At 42.4% G+C, this 23,715-nt stretch overlaps 1 protein-coding gene across 1 annotated transcript in view; it reads left to right on the forward strand.

Moving 5' to 3' along the window:
• Window positions 1–6,815: 6,815 nt before the first annotated feature.
• Window positions 6,816–23,715, forward strand: part of LOC142012917 (uncharacterized) — a 65,679-nt gene continuing 48,779 nt past the window's right edge. The window contains 1 exon segment of the mRNA XM_074993965.1: window positions 6,816–7,060. Within this exon segment, the coding sequence (XP_074850066.1) occupies window positions 6,816–7,060 (245 nt within the window).

The raw sequence follows: 23,715 nt of genomic DNA on the forward strand, positions 1-23,715 counted from the left end.
AACAAACTGAGACTGTTACACAGCCTTTCTGACCAGATCCAGAAGGAGTTATTCATGTCTCCATTGGGAAGACCAAATGTACCTGTTGGATACAGACAAACTTGCCCTAGGACTAATCCTCAGATACACCAGTTTCCTTTCCCCATACTTTCAACGTGCATTTCTTACTCTTATTGTTAGGCACTTTGATATCAGTGAAATTTTTCTGTTTGACTATTTTGAGAACCAACAAGTTACAACCATATATATCAGAGAGGTAGCTGTGTTAGTCTGTATCTTCAAGAACAACAAGAAGTCCCGTGGCACCTTATAGACTAACAGATATTTTGGAGCATAAGCTTTCATAGGCAAAGACCCATTTCACCATATGTCAATACCTCACCAAAGTATAAAGGAATAAAACAAATGAGGATAGGTTAGACTGCTATAATCTGGAATTCCCTCATTGGGCAGCATTTGTGGTCCGGCATCTCCATGGAGGATCCCAGGCTAGGGCACTCCTAAAAAAAGCCTGGGGCCCCATGCTCAGCAACTCCTCCCCTGCTCTCCCAGAGCTTCTGCAGTACTGCTAATAGCTCATTTGTGGTATTCAAGCTCAGGTAGGGAGGGGAAGGAGCGGGTGGGAATGGGAGGTGGCAGTGTGGCTGCAGAGCCCTATAGCTGGGGGCTAGGAGCTCAACTTGGCTGCTGTGTGGCTCAGTTTACTCCTCCAGGGCTGCGTTCCTGCGTCACAGCTGCAGGTCTCTGGTGGAAGCAGAGGGGCTGGCAACTTGTGTTTGTATTGTTTGCTAGCTATTAAATTTAAACAAAATTTAAATTGTTCAGTTGTTTAAAATTTAAACAATTTAATCGTTAAATTTAAACAGGGATAGAATTTTATCTGAATGAGAGACCTAAAATAGCCTGAAACATGCTATCTGTCTATACTTTGAATATTTGTACACATAACTTTTTTTTTAAATAAACAGTTCATATTGTGTTTCAGCTGGTAAAGATCCTGATCCAAAGCCCATTGAAGTCAGTGTGAGTCTTTCAATGTACTTTAATAAGCTTTGGATGAAAGCTCAGTATTTTTTGTTTTTTGTTCTTCTCAGCTGAGGATATTTTAATATGTTTCAGGCTCAGTGATGTGACTAATTTCAAACCATCCAAAGATGAGAATTTGCCAGTCTCTTGCCTCCCTGGCATTTAATAAATTCTGCCAATTAAATGCTCAATCCAGGAACATATGTGTAGTATATAGGAATTGAGTAGTACCCCTGAGCCTTTACTGGCCTCTGATTTCTTCATTTCAGAAGTCACCAGAGCCCTGCGTGAGCAGGGCGTGTTTGTGAATGATAAACAACAATATTTGGGCTCTAGCGTGCCTGTGTTCCTTCATATTATGTTTTTTGTGTAAAGAACAAAAGACACAGGGATGGACTCTAAGGGACAGCCTCTCAGCTGGTGTAAATTGCCATGGTGCCATTGATTTCAGTAGCACAGTGGCAATTTTCTGCAGCTGAGGGTCTGCCTGCTTTTTTCCAGCAACATGAGATTGCTGTGCAAATGTCCTCTGTTTTTCCTAGTGATGCTGTATGGCTGCAAATGCAGAAAGGTAGGAAAAAATTCAATATTTCATCATTATATCTGGAAGTGGGAAGGATATGAAAATATGGTACTAGAAAGATTAAAATACTGAATCCATTTAAAGTATATTTTTACTGCTCAAACTGACAGTTTTGAGGAGGTACTATATGCAACTACTTTATTACTGTAAATCAGACAGGTTTTAACTCCTGTTGTGCTGCCTTCTAATTCCAGTCTGTATTCCATGTAGTAATTTCTGGTAATAAGAATCCATGAAAGAGGGCAAAAGAGCAAGAAGATTAAATAAGAACCTGTGAAAGATGTAGTAATGGGTTGTTTTATTTTATTTTTAATGTTACATGAGAAGAGAAAAATAAAGTGTTTGTAAATATAGTTAACTGTTAAAAAGGCAGTCATAAAACTTAGTCAAGGAGACAAAAAGGTAGGAAGTTTATAGGCAGTACAAAAACACATACTTGCCTACTTGGTGCATACCTTTTCATTTAGGTCCCAAGCTCTGAAAGTCAAAAGAAACATTAAGAATTATTCAGAAGCAACACACAAGTTCATCTGGAGATTAAAATAAATAAATTAAAAAACAAACAAACTCTTCTTTCTTCTCTTCACTGTTTTGTCCATTAGCTGTGAAGAAAACCTCATCTCTCTTGTTAGAAAAAAACACAAAAAAAACCCACCTAATGGATTCCTTCTGGACCTAGGAATTATGAGTAGGTGCTGGAGGTTAATGAAGGTAGGAATTGTGATTTCCACCATTTTTATTATTATGCCTATCAAGCACTATAGTTGAATGAATCATCAAGTTTAGTATGGGAGAGGAATAATTTCATGAAGAATCTGATAATTGCATAAGGAGCAGGCAGAATTGCAGATATGAATATGCTGACATTTACATAAGCTCCTCTGTACCTAGTGATGTTTCAGACAGCCTCAATTGTGGGTTAATAGGTTGTGCTGCAACATAATTGCCTTATATACAGCACAAAAGATGTTGATTGACTTTATGTAGTGTATGCAGTGGTACTGTAGCTGTATTTTTCCCAGGACATTAGAGAGACGGTGTGAGTGAGGTAATATCTTTTACTGGACCAACTCCTACTGGTGAAAGAGGCAACTTTCAAGCTTATACACAGCTCTTCAGCAGGTCTGACAAATGTGCTCAGAGTGTCATAGCTAAATACAAGGTCCAACAGATACCATAAATAGCACATATTCTAAGGCACCTTTCAAGGCGAAGTGGCCTGTTAACACCCTCAGGGTCATAGAATAAAAAGTGGGGTTAGTGAATTACAGATTATTGTTATAAACCATAAATCCAGTATCTTCATCAAGAGCACGTTTTTAGTGTCTGGCAAAGTTATGAATTTAATGACACTCCCATAATGGAGATTGTTCTAGGGGAGCTAGACATTATTCTTATCGAGGATGCGAGTGACGTATGAATAAATTTGAATATTTGATTAGGTCAAGTCAATCACACCAGAGCAATGGACTGGACTAAAACTGAGTCCTTACCAATGCTCCCAGGATTTTACCCCGCGACCCTGCTCGCCGTCTACAGTGGGTCTAATCACAACGGGGTTGCAGGGTGTGTGAACTGCGCTGCTGCGGTGTGTTTACCCAAGGAAGAAAATACAAACAAGATGTCAGGTTCAAACAGGGAGACAGGGTTTATTTTATAACTCAAAAGTATGAACTTTGGTAAGCTAATTTGCACAAAATATGTAAGCCCTTGTTTTTGTGGAATAGGCACAGGATTTGAATACTATGGCTTGTAGCCTTAAACAATAGGTAACTGCTGTAACAGCACTGCTATCTAATCCCTCAGCTACTTACTGTGCTTCCGGGACGGACCGTGCAGCCTTTGATGCGTGCTGTAAAATGGAAAGATTAACTTCAGAGCTGAGTTATATTTATTTATTTATTCCTGGATCTTCCTGAGGTTCACCAGGTCGCTCAACCCTTGGCCGACTACCGCGGGGAGCAGATCTTATAAGAATAAGAATTTGCCTGCACTAAGCTAGGTCAATTCTCTAGTTAAATGGGTTGCCCTGCTGGCCAAGCAGGGGAGAGCCCAGTATATGCGGGGTTTCCTACTGAGAGGTTTTCCCCTTAGTTAAGTGGAGGGGTTTTCCTAGTTAAAGGTTATCCCCTCAAAAAATGGTACTGCCTATTTCGACCACCTTGTTATGGTAGCCCTTTATTGCAGACCTTCATTACCCTTAAAGGGTTACTAAGAATACCAGGGTTTTCCCTTTATTGGGTTATTCCTGACCGCTCTACCCTCCTAAATAGGGGGAAGCTTATAGCTCTGGATTATAGTAACAACGCAGTTTACCTAACTACCCTCCTGTGTGCATGCAATAGTTTTAAGCTAAACCAATAGCATTGGCCTCCTGTGCCTTTACAGAAGGACAAGGAATACAAAATATAAGGCGCTGATCATGGACTTGGGGAAGTCCTAATCCACCCTCTATTACAAAGCTATATAAAAACGTTAACTGCTCACCTAATTATTTAACTTTAAACCCAGACCATAAATACCTCCTTATTCCTGCTCTGTGATCCAGGCGCTGGGCCTGTAGTTCTCTTCGAGCTAGGAAGTTATGACCCTCACGGCGCGCTTGTACGGCAGCCGTGTCAGGTCAGACAGTAAAGGAGGAAGAAAGAGAGAGCCAGGAGGAAAAACTGGCTTGGTTAACAAAAACCTCCTGTGTTTTTAGGAACGACCGTGATATTTCAGACACCGGCCTGAGCTAAGGTCGGTGACTGGAAGGGCAGGGTCGCTGCTGCGGTTTCCCCGTGCAGGGCACCGTTGTTTGGGCGGTGCGGTCTGCCAGGCAAACCCTCCGGATAAAAGAACCGGAGCCTTACTAGTGATTTAGCTCTATGGAGACTGGAGCTCTTCTGGTCTTCAGGCTGGAGCTCTTCTGTTCTTCGACGGCCCACGGCGGCTAGAGAGCGATGACTGACACGCAGGTCAGCTTCGGCTCTTCTGCCAGCGATGTTCAGCTACAGGCTCAGTCCAGCTCTTAGCTCAGTCCTTCTCCGTAGTCTTCTTTCTTCTTCTGCTCTCCTCCGAGGTCTGGTCTGGAATGCCCCAAGCAGGGCTGCTCTCCTGAATATATGCAGCCTGGGTGGACCTGTTTGACAACCTTTGCCTGCTAGGTCCTCCTCAGTGCCACAATGTATCAAAGGGGCATTTGACTATTACATATGTATGAGGATCCTAAAGTAACCAATCAGTTTGAAACTTTTCAAACCATAACTTCATACATATTCATAGCTCGCCGAATATTAATTACAATTGTCATTTTCTAACTGTCATTCTCCGGTGGCCATTTTGGATTTCTAAAACTCCATTTTAACAGTGAATATGGTTTTTTAATTTATCTAATTTTGATGTGGTTTGTGAGGGAAATATGTCACCACTGCTGGTAAAGCAGGTTATAAGTTTAAAATGCTTAGCTTAAGAGCTATTTGGTCAGGATGCAGGGCAACCATACAGACACCACAGCTCATGGACAGGGACATATAAATCACCTCAGAAGAGGATATTTCTACAATTCTGAGATTTTTAATGAATATTTCCAGTCTCCCCTAGGCTCCTTATTGGACCACTGCCCAGCTAGTTTAGAGTTTGAGGCCAGAAGGGATCATGTGACAGGTTTCACTCAGTGCTGGGGCACCCCCTTTTGGCTGAGTCTGGGAATTGATGCTTGTATGCTTAGCATTCCCTTCCATCATTTGCTCACTGCATGGTCCCTTTCAGAAGAAGTCAGCATGCTCTGTCTTTGTGACTCAGCTGTCTGATCAGTCACTGTATAATTTTAGGGGTATTGACATCTGGCTAGACCAACTGTCCATATGACTTCACCAGTCCTGCACAACTTCCCAGTGGCTTCTGGGAGAACTTGGGTCCACTCTTTACTTGGGTTCCAGCCATGGGACCCTATAACCAGCAGCAAAAGTCTGCATATTGCTGTTTTCCTGAGTTACTTACAATACAGGATTTCTCAGCCTTTCTTTCCTGCAGGTTCTCTGGGTTGACCCTTCTTTGATGGCCAGGATCCCAGGGCTTATTCTCCTTGCCCAGGCTTCTGCACTCCTAGGCAGTGGCTGCAGACTCTCTACCTGTAGCTCTTTTTGTTCTCAACTTCCTAGCTTTATACTAACCACCTACATCTTCCTAGCTGGGCTTCCTGCTCATTTAAAAATGGATTGCAGCCACATATCATAACTGGCTTCTTGGGCCCACATTAACCCCATCACAGCCTGTCTGTAGTACATACCTCATCACTGCCCATTAGATCATTGAATTTGCTCTCCTGAATAACAGAATAGGTTTGTTCTTATGCTGTTGTTTGGACAGCATAAAGGCCATGTGTTTCCATGATGTTCTGCCCTGAGCTAAGTCTGGATGATATGGGATAGGAAAACTATGAAGTATAAATATCTGTCGACACCCAGTCCAGTCATCCTGCTTTAGGTCTTTTGATGGGCCATTGCTTTCCTGATTTTATTGGGTTAATGTCTACGATAACTGTCTCTGGGAAGTTGGTAGAAATTCAGAGCAGATGACCATGCCCCCTTAAAAAGAGGTGGTCAACTGTTTGTGAGAACTGGACTTGTTTACTTAGAAAATATTTTCATTTAACTTGAATTCATATCATTTAATGTTTTAAATAATTTGAAGATGCTTCATCTGAATAGTGTCCAGCTTCTTAAGTGTGCATGTGAGGGGTGATATCTCAGTTATGCGAAAGCAATATATTCTCTCAGTTTTGTCTTTCTACTTATCTATCCTTCTGTGACAGCAGATGCTCTTAAATATTATCTGGAGAACAGAGTCAGCCCTGTGTGCATGGAAAAAAAAGTTATTATTTTACTATTTAGAAATGAAAGTCAGCAAATGAGACATACATTTGGTACCATTACTTTTCTATCCACCCCAAGAAAAGTTTTTGTTCTGTCAAGATGGCCCAAGTAGCTGATATCAAAAAGACCCAGAGGAATCATAACAAGCTGGCTTCTTCAGTTGTGGCTTTCCATGATAGAGATAATTTTCACATTGCACCAGATTATCAAGAAGATATGAGAATTCAACCATTTACGTTGCATTTGTGTGGAGCAAGGCCACATTTTTTTCCTTTGAAAATGAATCACTGTGTTGTCTTTGAAACTCATAGGTCTCTCTGATGTGTTCTGTGGAATGTTCCATTTCCAATATGATGTCTCATCAAGTTACACCATCTTCTCAATTAGGTCAGACACTTGATAAAGCTACAATGCTGCTGCAGAATTCTTCAGTGCCAATCATAGTCTGTGCGCTTGACCAGATGCTAAGTAAATGTGTATTAGGCATACGTCTTGGTGATAAACTCACTGATGTTGATATTTCTGATGACATAGCATTAGTCATCAAATCAATGGACAAGCTAGTTGTGGCACTTAATGCCCTAAAAAGCTTAGGGTAAAAGACAGCTTGCTAGTTAATTGGAACAAAACCGAAATTGTGATATTGAACATACTGCAGGGTGTAGTGCTTTAGTCAAGCTTGTCAATGATTTTACTTGTCTCCATTGTCAGTAACATAGGTGGCAGAGAGAAAGAACTTGAAGCCTTCACTGCAACAAGCATCATCAGTAATGAGACATCTTCTCAAGATTGTCTTTGCAAGCTACATGCATTAGATAGACTAAAATATATAATTTCTTGGGATATTAAACTGCTTTGTCCCTCAGGCAGAGAACAGGAGAGGTTGAGATGCCACCAGTGCCTCAGGTTCCTCCAGGGAGTTGATTAGGTGACAGATGATCCTAGCCAAATATCCATGCTCCAGGCTGAAAAAGAAAGCAGGAAACCCCCAAGGTCTTTGCCAGTTTGATCTGGAGAAAATTCCTTCCAGCCTTATTTATGTCTGCCCATTAATGACTACATTTTGAAAACTGTCAGGGAAGCCATTTGTGTGCCCTGTCTAGGCCATATAATGTAAATTTGCAATCAAAATGTCATGAAATAGTAAGCCAAATGACTTGGAAATATCCACATATGCTGGATCACCATAGTTGCCATTATTACAGTTTCCCTCTTACTAAGAAAAATGCCCAGATTTATATGACAAGACCTACCTGTTACGAGATCACGATGACTCACAGCAATTATCTGTTTGATTTTTTTGTTGATGGTCTTGAGTTAGCTGTTTCATTATCTGACAGGAGATCCATGTCATGCAAACTGATCATAGCTTCCCGGGACATCCCTTTTACATGCTTTTCTAATCTGAGGAAGTTGGTCTTAATGTGTTAGTCTTTGAGGTGCTACAGGAATGCTTGTTATTTGTGACGAATACAGCTACCCTTCTGAGACTATTGCATGGGACTATGAATTAAATGCTTCATTTCAAATGCAGAACAGAAATATCTGTTGAACACTTCTACTGTTTTTACATCATTATTATTTTACCATCTGCCTAGCAAGGGTCTTACACGTGATTTAGTATTTTTGTTTTGTTTCTATTGTGTTTAAAAATATTTTCTCATTGTCTCTAGTCCTATTGGCTATTGAAATTTTATTGATTCCTTTAGCTTCCCTTATGAGTCACCTATGTTTTAAAGCTGTAACTTATATTCATTGACTTTTATATCCACTTTTCCATTCTGTCTGTATTGATATTCACCTCCATATCTCCTTTTAACCAAAATATCTTCTTGCCCTCAATGGCAAAAAATTATAATCTATGTTCATTTAAAATGCAGGTTAAAATTCACCAAACAAATAGTAGGCAAGAATATTTTCACATAGTCAAGTGAATTTAGTTCTTCTAATAGTTGTTGCGCTGATAATCCTTGAGATTGCCATCTTTCTGTTCCTGACCCACATACAATTGAAAGACTGAAGGCTTCTGTCTCTGATAACCTCTCATGACTTGGGGAGCCACTTTTATGGCTAAGGATTTGTTCAGTCTCCAGGTCCATTCCTTATCTGGTGTCTACTGAGACTGACAGCAGAGATGAGATATTGGGCTTTGTAATGTGGATGCTAATACAATTTTAACTGAATTACAATGCCATTGCAAATTGGATGATAATTAACTATTAAACTATAGGAATTTCAATCACTACCCAAATGTGCAAAATTAAAATTGGTGAAATAGAAGTGATTGGAAGACGGGTTGAAATTCTGGTCCATTGAAGTCAGTGGAAGTTTTTCCATTGACTCCTATGTTTCTTTCTTTTGTTTCTTGGTATTCCAGAACTGTAGCTTTTTTCATATCATATTTTAAAAAAATATATATATATATTGGCTTCATTGCATTCCATGCTATTTTTGACTGTTTTCTGATTCAGGGATCTTGGTTTAACAGATTTTCACACTTTAGTGTTGCCAAGCAACAGGTTGTTTGAGATCATATTTCTCAATCATTGGCATGTAAAATGACCTCTTTTCAGTTAATAGTCTGAGTACTGAGCACTCATACTGTACTTGTCCTGCTTCACTGAACATTAGGCTGTTTAAAGTGAGACTGACCTATGGGTCATCAGCTATTTGGTTAGTGATCTCTTGGATTCAATTATGTGAAGAAAATGTAAACTCACACCTTGCCTTTTCACAAATTCTTATAAATTTCAGTTTATTTGGAAAATATGTATACAATACCTACTATTAAAGATTTATTCTTAAAATGCTCCTATTTATATGGGGTAAGTTCTAATTTTCATCATCATACTTACAATACCAGAGTCCCTGAGTTGTTATGTCTTTGTATCTTGAGTCTGATTTGGAGGGCGAACACAAGGATTTAATCTTCATGTTTTTTCAATCCTTGGGTTTTTTGCTGAGTCTGGAAACAAAAGCATCAGTTGTGTTAGTGCTGGGAGTTTGCTGTGTGGTCAAACCGTTTGCTAGTGTGTATATATATATATATATATATATAATAATTTTGATAGTGTGGCCTACCACAATCAACACACTACAAAAGCCTGGTCCTGTTGGGGGATTGTGAAAGTGGGTGGGTGCCAACCCACCCACATTTACAAGATCCGCTTTATGGGAGGTGGGAATCCACTAAACACTTCAAATAAAAAGAAGAACAGGGATGGCTGTGGAAGTCATAGGGCCAAAGTGAAAGAGCCAGAAGGAGGCACTGAGCAGAGAGCCCTGGCCAGCACCCACTGGTCCCTGAAGGTGTCAGTGGAGCTGGAGAATGCTGTCCAGAGGAACTCTGCCCAGATATGTGAAAAGCAAGGAATGAAAGTAGGCCCCACAGTAGGAGTCACCGCACCCCAAGCCAGCCTCCTCTCTCTGATCCTATAAATGGCCACCTTAGCCAGAGCCAGGAGGAGACTGATGCAGCGGGGGTGTGAAAGGATCAGTATACGTGGAGACATGAGCAGCCAGAACCTCAATGGGAAGTTCTGGGGGAGCTGGCAGAGGGGCTATACCTGGCATACTCAGAATACATGTATGCCAGGGTCTCCCTCACACCACAAAAGGACAAGTGTCAGGGATGGGGTGAACCATGCCAAGTGCATGCTTGGGCTCACGGTGCCATGGAAGATCCTCCTGCTGATGTCCCTGTAGGATACAAGAGCCTGGTGGAAGGCAAATATTTATTGGGAGCTGGTTCAGTGCCTTTTTGTTCCCCAGCTAGGCTCACTGAGTCTGGCCCAGCAGCCAAGACAGGCAGTTGGGGCTCGTTAAGAATCAGTATGCAGCAAAAGGGCTAATCAGACACCTGCTGATAGTTAAAGCTTTCTGGCTCACTAGAGAAGGTTTCCCCCACCCATGTGGATCGGGGGCGGGGGCAGGAGAAGAGGAGCAGACCAGGAAGAGAGGCTGGAGGACTGAGGTTTTCAAAGAGAGACGTGGCTCAAGCAGGTATAGGGGGGAAGGTGCCAGAGGGAAGTGGTCGGCGAAGTGGCCTCCATAAAGACTTCTTTGTTTGTGGCAGGGGAAAATCCCCATCAGCTACCTTCCATTGAGGGTCCCCAGGCCACATCCCAGAGTAGTGTGCGGGCCTGGGCTCCTTCCATCCTTCCCTGGAGAGCTGCCCTAGCAGAAGGATGGGGCACCAGACCCTTCAGAAAGAGACTTGCTCCCATTCTTGTGATGTTTCTATGATGAGAATGGCTCAGTAAGCAGAGACCCTTACTTCTCAAAAGACCCAAGGCAATGGAAAGGCCTCCATGAGTCTCCGAGGCATACAGTAAAAGCCACCAAGAAGTGCAGAATCCCTAGGAGGCCAACAAGGGACTTGTCACCACTTTTACTCCTCTTTTAATGTCTCATCGTTTTCTACGTCTGTTTTTTCTCTCTAATAATAGTGCAAAAAAAAAAACCATTTGTGTTCTTCTTGGCTCAAACCTTTGCAGGACAATGTGAACCATAAACTTTAAAAGTGTGTTTCTAAATTTGCAAATAATAGAAATCATTTTTAACTAAAGCTTAGTCACTACAGTCTGCAACTCTTCAACATGACCCTGGAAACTCCCACTGTGGTGCTCAGTTAGCACAGCTGATCACAAAAGTTAAATTTACTTTCAATAACTAGAAATGCAGCAAGTGACATTTGAACTTTAATTTCTTACTTCCTGTCACAGGGGTTTGTACTTATGGGCCAGAAGTTTTGACCAGGTCAACCCTCATTACCAAAGAAGTCACAGTAAGTGAGCAAGCTCAGTCAGAGAGTGGGGACTGGGACCTAGCCAGGTGGGGCCTGGGCATGCCCCTTTAAAGAGGGTAGGAAGAGAGAAGCTTTGTCTTGTGTGGATTTTTTGTTTGGATTTTGTTCTGTGATTTTGAATTTTGTTTGGAGGGTTATTTATATTAATAAACCCAGTCCTCAGGTATTTTCCATGGGTAATTTTGACCTCAAAAGGCCCAGATAAAATTTTATTTGAACAGGTTGTAGGGGTGTACTTGGAAGGTGGCTGGCCCTTTCATGCTCCTCTGCTCTCATGAGGTATTATTTGTTGTCCTAAACAAAACAAAAGCCCAGTTTAATAAACTGCTACTGAAGGTCATAGACTTTAAGGGCAGAAGGAACCATCATGATCACCTAGTCTGCCCTTCCATGGAACCTCATCAATGCTCTCCACCCCCATAAGAGTCCCATAACTTCTGGCTCAGTTACTGAAGTCCTCAAATCTTGGTTTAAAACTGGGCTTTCTTTCTGCCGGTCTGCAGCATTCAGGCACCCTTCTTCCAGGCACTGACATTTTTGAAGGCACCCTTCCCCCTGCTGTGTGCATGCATGGTTCCAGCTGGGAGCTGTGTGGCTCCTACAGTCTTGGTGTAGCACCGCACAGTTCCTGCTGTCCTAGTGCCCACAGCCCTGATGGCCTGGTACAGCGCAGCACAGCACGGCTCAGATTTAGTCAGTGCAGCCCCTGTGGCAGCAGGGAGATAAGTTACTGGCATTCATTTTGGGTGGGGGTGGGAGGGGGCTGGAGGTACCTGGGTCTGGGGAATTGGGGGTTGCTCAGACCCTGTGGGGGGCAGTTAAGCTACCAGGGGATGCTTAAGCTGGAGCGGGGGCAGCTCGGGGCCTGTGCCAAGGGGGTTAAGCTGCCAGGGCGATTTGGCCCTTGGTGAGTGGGAGGTTGGGGTTTGAGTTCCATCACCGGTTTTTTTTTCTTGAAAAAAAGCACTGGATTAAAGACCCCAAGTTCCAGAGAATTCATCTTGGTTTAACATAAAACTTTTATTCCTCTTTTGACCACTCCAGAAAAGATTAAATTTGCCACAGTTACTTTATGTGCATATTGTTTCCTGAAGCTCCATAAAGAGACTCTGTACAGAGCTGTGGCAGAGGACAGATATAACAATGGCTTTTAGACATTCAAGTCTGTTTCAGGTTGTGCACATAAAAGACATTCTTGATCCTCTGCCCCATTTATTTGAAGGATGGGTAACGCTCTAGCATCTTTTCTTTCATTTACATGACTGACGTTTTGAAAGCCAAATTTGGCTAAGGGCAGTCAATTACTGTACTGTCTACTGTTCTGCTACTTAAACTGATCTAAAGGAAAGAGAATTTCTGGAACTTCACTTCAGTGGACATTTTCAGCATCAGGCTCAGGGTTAGGAATCATAATTTTAGATGACTTTACTGAACTGATTAGTTGTGGGTGCAGGATGAGTTCTCAATATGCAGGAGTTATAAAGTGTTATATAGTGGATGAGCCACATATAAATTCTTTTGAAAATCATAGTCCAGTTGTCATTTAACAGTCTTGCTGCCTCAAACTGTGATAGCACTAACCTTTATTCAATGTGGTCAAGCATATTTTCTCCTAGAAGAAATGGTCATGCAACAACATGGCTGTGGCTACACTAGCCCCCGCCTTTCGAAAGGTGTATGCTAATGAGCCACATCAGCAGAGCTAATGAGGCACTGCCATGAATATGCAATGCCTCATCAGCATAATGGCGGCCTTGGCAATTCAAAAGTGCCTCTTTCAAATTGCACGCTGCCCATGTAGACGGGGGCCTTTCGAAAGGACCCCCCAGACTTCAAAAGCCCCTTCTTCCTAAAACCAAATAGGAATAAGGGGCTTTCAAAGACTGGGGTGTCCTTTTGAAAGGCATCGATCTATATGGGTAGTGCATGATTCAAAAGCAGCACTTCTGAATCACTGTGGTTGCTATTATGCTAATGAGGCACTGCATATTCATGGCAGTATCTCATTAGCATATCTCGGAATGACTCATTAGCATTTCCCTTTCGAAAGGGTGGAGGCTAGTGTAGACATAGCCCTTGTGAGATTTAAATATCTTCACAGTTTGGATTCATACATCATAAACACTCTTTAAAATATAAGGGGCCTAAACTTTGAAGAGTGGGTCTTTTTTTTTTTAGTTACGTAGATGAGTAGGAAACCTATTTCTGATGTGTTGTGACATAACATAGCTTTGGAGAAAAAGTGCTTTATAAATAGAAGACAACCAAAGGTAAATGGTTCCAAATAGCTTTTGAAGCCAAAAACTATGCAAAAAATAAATGGTTTATCACCTATGAATAATAAGCACTCCATTCCTTCTGCTTTCCGAAGACATGTATGGTTAACAGGCTGTCTTGGCATACCTCCATCATTTGCTATTTAATAGGCAGAATAATTAGTTTTAGATGTTCATTTCACAGTAGAAAGGAATATTGATGGAATAGCTACACTCATAATAATAGCCCATCCAGCCTGATATAAACCTGAGCCAAAAGGACTGTAAGCAACTCAAATGCAACAGAGATATAGTGAAATGTTACAGCAGTTGCTTTTTTCTCAGGAACATAATGCTGTCCAAGTACAAACTACAGAAAAGATCCACACCAAGATTTTTTTGAACAATCTATTCAACCATAGAAGGTGGTAGTAACCCAGTCTTCCACCTATTAATCTCAAAGGGAATTTTGTTATTAGCATCAAAAGTTCAGGATTTGGCTCTAAGGCTTCAGCTCTATGAAAATTTACACTTATAAGTAGAGCTAATAAACTTAGTGGGACTGCTGCTGAGCTTACTGTTAAACATGTGCATGTAATTTTGCAGGAAGTATACGTGAGTTTTCAGCTGAATCTGTCTTTATTATTTACAGATGAGATCAAATTTTGGCTCAGCAAGCGGCCAGGATAATGTCATCTTTATCTAGATAGCTTTTACTTACATTATTGTTACTGATGCTTCGTAGAAATTTCCATGAAGGGATGATCATTGGGTTAGTTTATTTAGCACAGTTTTCATCGGGCACATCCCTGAGTAGCAGATAGGGGAACATCCTGAAGATGCCAGACATCTGCAAATACTTTATTGAACCAGATGGCAACTTCTCTCAGGAGGGTGTGATCGGGTATCTGCTGGAACAGCTACTCACAATGGCCGTGTCTACACATGCCCCAAACTTCGAAATGGCCACGCAAATGGCCATTTTGAAGTTTACTGATGAAGCGCTGAAATGCATATTCAGCGCTTAATTAGCATGCGGGCGGCAGCGGCACTTCGAAATTGACGCGGCTTGCCGCCGCGCGTCTCGTCCAGACGGGGCTCCTTTTCGAAAGGACCCCGCCTACTTCGAAGTCCCCTTATTCCCATGAGCTGATGGGAATAAGGGGACTTCGAAGTAGGAGGGGTCCTTTCGAAAAGTAGCCCCGTCTGGACGAGACGCGCGGCGGCAAGCCGCGTCAATTTCGAAGTGCCGCTGCCGCCCGCATGCTAATTAAGCGCTGAATATGCATTTCAGCGCTTCATCAGTAAACTTCAAAATGGCCATTTGCGTGGCCATTTCGAAGTTTGGGGCACGTGTAGACGTAGCCATAAAGTGCCACTTCAGGACAATAAGAAGGATGTCAAGGAGAATGAAAATCTTTTTAAAATAAACCTTGTCTGAGCATGTGGGATTCAGAAATGTCAGTAAGCAGATCACTCAGGAAAAGAGTAACTTCACTTTAAAAGCCAGAGGGTAAGGCTTGGATAGTTGGAAGTTCATCAGATAGGTAAGCATGTTGATGGGAAGCCTACCTTGAATAGAAAGTGGTGACAAAGAAGAGTTTGGTACATATTAACTCTTTTATCCTTCTTCTTTCTTCTTTTCTTGCCTCCTTTCACCTTTGTTCTCTTTTTTATCAAGACATATGTTACTTTTTATATTTGAAGAATGTGTCACCACCTTAGTGAAAAACAATTGCCGCTCATTAATATTAATGGTCTGATTTTTGTCTGAAAACTTCAATTTAGACATTTATTAGTCATTGACCAAAAAAAGTGCTGTGATTGCAGGGCTGCCTAAATGAGCGTGTGAATATAAAAGATGAAATGCTTGTTGGGGCGTCTATTAATTTGAAACAAAAATTGATGGTATAGCATCGCTTGCTTAAAAATAAGGGTTAATAGGAATTTAGATGTTAACTGAAATCAGTTGTTCTTACCCATAATAGGGAAAGGAAGTCTATTCTTACAAGAACAAGGGGGTTCTAAACTGAATATTTCTATATACGGCCACTTAATTTGTTAAATATCCCACAAAAGTGCCTGGTGACTAAGCATTGTAGATCTTATTTTCAAAAGTGACTTAGGTATGTTAACTCTGTGTAGAAATCTGATGAAGTTCAGTAAGGAAAAGTGTAGAGTCCTGCACTTGGGATGGAAGAATCTCAAGCATGTTACAGGCTGGACCAACAGGCTAAGGAGCAGTGCAGTGGAAAAGGACCTGGGGATTACAGTGGATGAGAGGCTGGATAAGGGTCAACAGTGTGCCCTTGTAGCCTAGAAGGTTAATGGCGTATTGGGGTGCATTAGGAGAAGCATTTCCAGCAGATTTCGATCTCTTCATTTCCATCCCAGTCTTCCTGCCACAAGTCCCCAGCTTCTGCAAACACACGATCCTCACAATCAAGTTTATCTCAAAACACTACTGCAGTGAGTCTCAGACCCCTGGTCCACTGACTGGGGCTCATAGGGCTCACTCTGGAGCTAAAAATAACAGTGTAAATACAATCCTAGGGCTGGAAGGTCTTAGGAAGTCATCTAGTCCAGCCCCCATCTAAAGCAGGATCAACCCCAACTAAACCATCCCAGTCAGGTCTTTGTCAAGCTGGGACTTAAAAAACTCTAGGGATGGAGATTCCACCACCTCTCTAGGTAACACATTCCAGTGCTTCACCACCTTCTTGGTGAAAGAGTTTTTCTTGATATCCAACTTACACCTCCCTCTCTGTAACTTTAGATTATTGCTGCTTGTTCTGCCGTCAGTAACTACTGAAAACAGCCTCTCTCCATCCTTTTTAGAGCTCCCCTTCAGGAAGCTGAAGGCTGCTATCAGATCACCCCTCACTCTTCAATTCTGCAAACTAAATAACCCCAGATCCCTCAGTGTTATGCTCCAGCCCCCTGAACATTTTATTGCTCTCTGTTGAACCTGCTCCAGTGCATCCACATCCTTTCTATACTGGGGGACTCAAAACTGGATGCAATACTCCATACATGGCCTGCTCTAGCTCTGCTGGAAATGATCCTCTTGGGGCTTGTCTATATTTGCCCCCAACTTTGAAGCAGGAATGGTAATCAGGGTGATGGGAGATTACTAATGAAATGCTGGAGTGAATATGCTGAACTTCATTAGGCTAATTCTCCCCAGTGGCAGCTTCAAAGTGCCGGCATGTGTGCAGCCGCGAGCACTTTGAAGTGCCCACGCTACTTCAAAGTGTCTTTACTCCTCAAAATTTTGCCATGGGAGAATTAACCTAAAGAAGCCATATTCATTGCACCACTTCATTAGTAATCTCCCATCACCCTGAATGCCATGCCCCCTTCGAAGTTGGGGGCAAGTGTAGACCCAGCCCTAATGTACCCCAATATGCCATTAGCCTTCTAGGCTGCTAGGGGGCACTGTTGATTCATACCCAGCCTTTCATCCATCATAATCACCAGGTCTTTTTCTGACGCACTACTACTTAACCAGTCAGTCCCCAGCCTGTAACAATGCTTGAGATTCTTCTGTCCCAAGCACAAGACTCTGCACTTCTCCCTGTTGAACTTCATCAGATTACTTTTGGCTTAATCCTCCAATTTATCTAGGTCACTCTGGACCCTATCCTGACCCTCCAACATATCTACCTGTCCCCTTAGCTTAATGTCCTCTGCAGATTTGCTGAGGATACAATCCATCCCCTCATCTACATCATTAATAAAGATGTTGAACAATACCAGCCCTAAAACTGATCTGTGGGGACCTCCACTTGAAACCAACTGCTAGCCAGACTTTGAAGCATTGATCATTAGCCTTTGATCCATATCTATCCACCTTACAGTCCATTTATCAAATCCATGCTTCCTTAACTTATGGGCAAGAATATTGTGGGAAGCTGTATCAAAAGCTTTGCTAAAGTCAGTGTATACCACATCTACCGACTTCCCTATGTCCACAGAGCTGGTTATCCCATTATAGAAGCTAATTGGATTGGTCAGACATGACTTGCCCTTGGTGAATCCATGTTGACTAGCCTTGATCACTTTCCCCTCTTCTAAGTGCTTCAGAATGGATTCCTTGAGGATTCCCTCCATGTTTTTGCCAGGGATTGGGGTAAGACTGACTGGTGTATAGTTTCCTGCATTGTCCTTCTTTCCTTTTTCAAAGATGGGTACTATATTTGCCTTTTTCTAGTCATCTGGGTCCTCTCCCAATCTCCATGAGTTTTCAGAGATCATGGCCAAAGTCTCTGCAATGACATTTGCTGACTCCCTCAGCATCCTTGGATGCATTAAATTCCAGACTCATAGAGTTATGTATGTCTAGCTTTTCTAAATAGCCACGTTAACAATCTGAGGTTTGCAGATGATATAGTTATCATTGAGGAAGACGAAGAGATGCTAGCGAGAATGGTGCAGGTGCTAAATGAGGAAGGGAAGTGGTATGGACTGATCATAAAATCATAGACTTCTCGGGCTGGAAGGGACCTCAGGAGGTCATCTAGTCCAGCCTCCTGCCTAAAGTAGGATCAACCCCAACTAAATCATCCCAGCCATAACTATGTCAAGCACGGACTTAAAAACCTCTAGGGACAGAGATTCTACCACCTTTCTTGGTAACACTTTCCAGTGCTTCACCACCCTTCTGGTGAAATAGTTTTTCCTAATATCCAACCTACATTTCTCCCACTGTAACTTCAGATCATTGCTCCTTGTTTTGCCATCTGTCACCATTGAGAACTGTCTCTCTCCATCCTCTTTAGAGCTCCCTCTCAGGAAGTGAAAGACTGCTATCGAACCACCCCGACTCTTCTCTTCTGCAAACTAAATAAGCCCAAATCTCTCAGCCTCTCCTTATAGGTCACATGCTCCAGACCCTTAATAACTTTCATTACCCTCTGCTGAACCTGCTCCAGAGTGTCCACTTCCTTTCTATACTCAGGGGACCAGAACTGGATGCAATACGCCAGATGTGGCCACACCAGTGCCAAGTAGAGGGGAATAATAGCTTCTCTAGATCTGCTGGAAATGCTTTTCCTAATGTACCCCAATATGCCATTAGCCTTCTTGGCTAAAAGGGCACTCTGTTGACTCATATCCAGCCTCTCATCCACCACAATTCCCAGGTCCTTTTCTGCTGCACTGCTGCTGCACAGCCAGTCAGTCCCCAGACTGTAATAGTGCTTGGGATTCATCTAATTATGCACATTGATAAAACAAAAACAATGGTATTTGGAGATAAGGAAATAGGAAGGAAGCTCAGTGTAGATGTGAGCAACTAGATGGGAGCAAACTAGAGAATGTAGAGAAGTTTACGTATCTGGGGAGCAACATAATGTATGATCTAGACTGTAGAAAGAAATAGTGACTCGAATAGTGAAAGCAAGAGCAAGTTTGAAGGTGATGGATAAGATCTGGAAAAGCAAAGCAACTAGATAAGAAACAATGCTGAGTATCTTAAAAATGGGTGTATTCAGGAGTATTTTGTGTGGATGTGGGACATGGGTGTTAACAAAAGATTTGAAGAGAAGAAGAGAAGAATATTGGCATTCAAGAGGAGTTTTTATAGAAAGATCCTGAGAATTGTATGGATGTAGAAGGTCACCAATGAGGAGTTATATTGGAAGATATGGCTGAAAGAGAACCTACTGCAGAAGAAAAACGCAGTCATGTAGCACTTCAAAGACTAACAGAATAATTTATTAGGTGATGAGCTTTCATGGGACAGACCCACTTTTTCAGATCATAGCCATACCAGAACAGATTCAATATATAAAGCACAGAAGCCCAAAAATTGTTATCAAGGTTGGCAAATCAGAAGAGCAGGGGGGCGGCAGGAGGTGTGTGTGGGGAAGTTAAGAGTTAGGTAAAACAAAATATGTAAAAGAGGCCTTATAATGGGCCAGGTAATTGCTGTCCCAGTCCAAACCATCTGTTAATGTGTCGAATTTGAATATAAATGACAGTTCTGAGCATTCCCTATGTAAACGGTTGTTAAAGTTCCTTTTCAGTAAAACACAGACTTTCAGGTCATTAACAGAATGGCCCACTCCATTAAAGAGCTGGCTGACAGGTTTGTGTGTTTGGAGTTTTTTGATGTCTGTTTTGTGTTCATTCATTCTTTGTCAAAGAGTGTTTGCAGTCTGTCCTATATACATGGTGTGTGGGCATTGTTGGCACCTGATGGCATATATGATGTTAGTTGAGGAATAGGAGGATGTGCCCATGATTCTGTGATTAACATGGTTAGGTCCACTGATGGTATCTCTAGAATAGATATGTGGACAAAGTTGGCTACAGGGCTTGTTGCAAGGAAAAGTTTCAGGATTAGTGTTATTGTGGTATAGCCTGTGGTTGCCAATGAGAATCCTCATATGGTTGGGAGGTTGTCTATAGGAGAGAACAGGCCTGTCACCTAGCACCTTCTGGAGTGTTGCAGCCTAGTTTAGGATAGGTTGCAGGTCTTTAATGATGTATTGCTGTGGTTTGAGCTGTGGGCTCTAGGTAATGACCAGTGCTGTGCTGTTGTTGGTTTTTATGAGCCTATGTTGGAGTAGTTGGTTTCTGGGTATTCATCTAACCCTGTCAGTTTGTTTTTTAATTCTCTTGGTGGGTAGTTCAGACTTATGAATGTTTGGTAGAGATCTTGTAGTTTTTGGTCTCTGTCAATAGGATCAGAGCAGATGTGATTGTACTGAAGGGCTTGGCAGTAAACGATGGATCGTATTGTGTGTTCAGGATGGAAGCTAGAATCGTGTAGGTAAGTATAGCAGTCAGTGGCTTTCCGGTAGAGTGTAGTATTGATCAGGCCATCATTGATTTGTACTGTAGTGTCCAGGAAATGTATCTCTCGTGTGGAGTGGTCAAGGCATAAGTTGATGGTGGGATGCAGATTGTTAAAGCCTCTGTGGAATTTTTCTAGAGTCTCTTTACCGTTGGTCCAAATGATAGAGATGTCACCAATGTACCATAAATAAAGGAGGGATAATAGGGGACAAAAGCTGAGGAATTGTTGTTCCAGGTCAGCCATAAATATATGAGCATATTGTGAAGCCATGTGAGTGCCCATAGCAGTGCCACTAATCTGCAGGTATAAGTTGTTCCCAAATCGGACATAATTATGGGTGAGAACAAAGTTACAGAGGTCAGACACCAGATTGGTGGTGGTAACATCAGGGATGATATTCCTGATTGCTTGTAGCCCATCGTCATGTGGAATATTAGTGAAGAGAGCCTCTACATCCATGGTGGCAAGGATGGCATTGTCAGGAAGTTTTCCAATACCACATTCTACAGGCCTCTGTCCCAGATTCCCACTGAGGAGTACACAGAGAAACTAGAGCTTCTGCTCAAGACCCTCCCTATAAAACACTGGAACATATCTACACAGACACACCCCTAGAATCCCAGCCAGGTTTATTCTACCTTCTACTCAAGATCCGTAAACCTGGGAATCCCAGACACCCCATCATCTCGGGCATTGGCACTCTCACTACAGGATTGTCTGGATATGTGGACTCTCTAATCAGACCTGATGCTACCAGCAATCCCAGCTTTCTTTGAGATACCACCAACTTCCTTAGGAAACTACAGTTCATTGTTAACCTTCCTGAAAACTCCATCCTGGCCACTATGGATATAGGGGCCCTTTACACTTATATCCCACATGAAGATGGACTTCCAGCTGTTAGGAACATTATTCCTGATGAGACTGAGGCACAAGTGGTGGCAGAGCTTTGTGACTTTGTCCTGTCCCACAACTATTTCAGATTTGAGGACAATTTATACCTTCAAATCAGTGGCACTGATATGGGCACCCACTTGGCCCCACAGTATGCCAATATTTTTGGAACAATGCTTCCCCTCAACCCCTAGCATCCCTCCTCTATTTGCGCTACATTGATGACATCTTTGTCATCTGGAATCATGGGAAAGAGGCTCTTGAAGAGTTCCACCATGATTTCAACAATTTCCACCCCACCATCAACCTTGGTGTGGACTAGTCCACGCAAAAGATCCATTTCCTGGACACTGCCACCCTATACCGAAAACCCACGGACCACTATGCTTACCTACACTCCTCCAGCTTCGATCCAAGGCACACTACATGATCCATTGTATACAGCCAGGCACTAAAGTACAACTGCATTTGCTCCAATCCCTCAGACAGAGACAAACATCAACAAGACCTTCACCAAGCTTTCCTGAAACTACAATACCCACCTAAGGAAGTGAAGAAACAGACTGACAGAGGCAGACGTGTACCCAGAAGCCACGTGCTATAAGACAGGCCCAACAAGAAAAACGAGAACACCACTGGTCATCACATACAGCTCCCAGCTAAAACCTTTTCAGTGTATCATCAGTGATCTGCAACCCATCCTGGACAACAATCCTTCACTCTCACAGACCTGGGAAGGAAGGCCTTTCCTTGCCTACAGACAGCCTGCCAACCTTAAACAAATTGTCACCAGCAACTAGAGACCCCAACATAGTAACTCTAAACCTGGAACCAATCCTTGCCATAAACCTCGCTGCCAACTCTGCTCACATATCTATACCAGTGATATCATCACAGGACCTAACATCAACCACACCATCAGGGGCTCTTTCACCTGCACATCTACTAATATAATATATGCCATCATGTGCCAGCAATGCCCCATTGCAATTTACATTGGCCAAACTGGACAGTATCTGAGTAAAAGAATAAATGGACATAAATCATACATCAGGAATAGTAACATACAAAAACCTGTAGGAGATTGCTTCAATCTCCTTAGACACTCAGTAACAGATGTAAAATTATTAGTCCTACAACAAAAAAAGTTTTGAAAATCAAATGGAAAGAGAAATTTCTGAGCTGCAATTCATTTGTAAATTTGACTCCATCAACCAAGGATTGAACAGAGACTGGGAGTGGTTAACCCATTACACAAGCAGTTTCTCTGCTCTTGATGTTCACACCTTCACATTAGCATCTGACAATGGGCCACATCCCTCCTGATGAACTGACTTGTTTTCTCCTCTCCTGATGTTCATTCACAACTCCACATTGCCTGCTGATTATGGGCCATTTCCCCTCTGACTGACCAGACCTTGTCGGCTCTGGCCCACCCCTTTACTGAGACCCCCTCCCACTCATGCAGATGCTGCTGCTGCTGCTGCTGCTGATGACGATGTTCTTTCATCACTGAGGTCTGCCCAGCTCCTTCCCATACTGCAATGCCTAATGCAGTATTCTGGGAACTGACCTTATCTCTGAAGACAGAGGAAAAAAAGCATTGAGTACTTCAGCTTTTCCCACATCATCTGTCACCAGGTTACCTCCCTCATTCAGTAATGGCCCCACACCCTCCCTGATCAGCCTCTTATTGTTAACATATCTGTAAAGATCTGCAGTTCCAATTGTGCTTTCACTTTCCCGATTATTTCTCTGGAATTCTCCAGGCATATATTTATATTCCTCCTTAGTCATCTGTCCAAGTCTTCACTTCTTATACGCATCCCTTTTCAGTTTAAGCACTCCAAGGATTTCCATGGTAAGCCAAACTGGTTGCCTACCATATTTGCTCCTTATTGTGCATCAGGATGGTTTGTTCCTGTGTCTTCAGTAAGGCTTCTTTAAAATACTGCCAGCTCTCCTGACTGCCTTTCCTCTTCATATTATCTTCCCAGTGGATCCTGCCCATCAGTTTCTTGAGGGAGTCAGAGTCTGCTCTTCTGAAATCAAGTCTGTATTTTACTGCTCACCTTCCTTCCTTTCATTAGGATCCTGAAATCTACCATCTCATGATTGCTGTAGCCTAGGTTGTCACCCACTTTTATTTCTCCTATTAGTTCTTCCTTGTTTGTGAGTATCAGATGAAGCTGTGCAGGGTCCCTGGTCATCTCCTTCACCACTTGTACCAGGAAGTTATCTTCAACATTCTCCAAAAACTTTCTGGATTGTGGGTGCGTCTACACTAGCTGGCTACTTTGAAGTAGCCAGCACAATGTTGAAATAGCATGCGTCACATCTACACGCATCATGCACTATTTCAATGTTGAAATTGATGTTAGGCAGCGAGATGTCAAAATCGCTGTTCCCATCCAAAGATGGGAATAGCGCCCTACTTCAATGTTCAACGTCAAAGTAGGGTGTGTGTAGACGATCCGTGTCCTGCTACT

Source organism: Carettochelys insculpta, chromosome 4, assembly GCF_033958435.1.
Source record: "Carettochelys insculpta isolate YL-2023 chromosome 4, ASM3395843v1, whole genome shotgun sequence".
Taxonomy (NCBI): Eukaryota; Metazoa; Chordata; order Testudines; family Carettochelyidae; genus Carettochelys; species Carettochelys insculpta.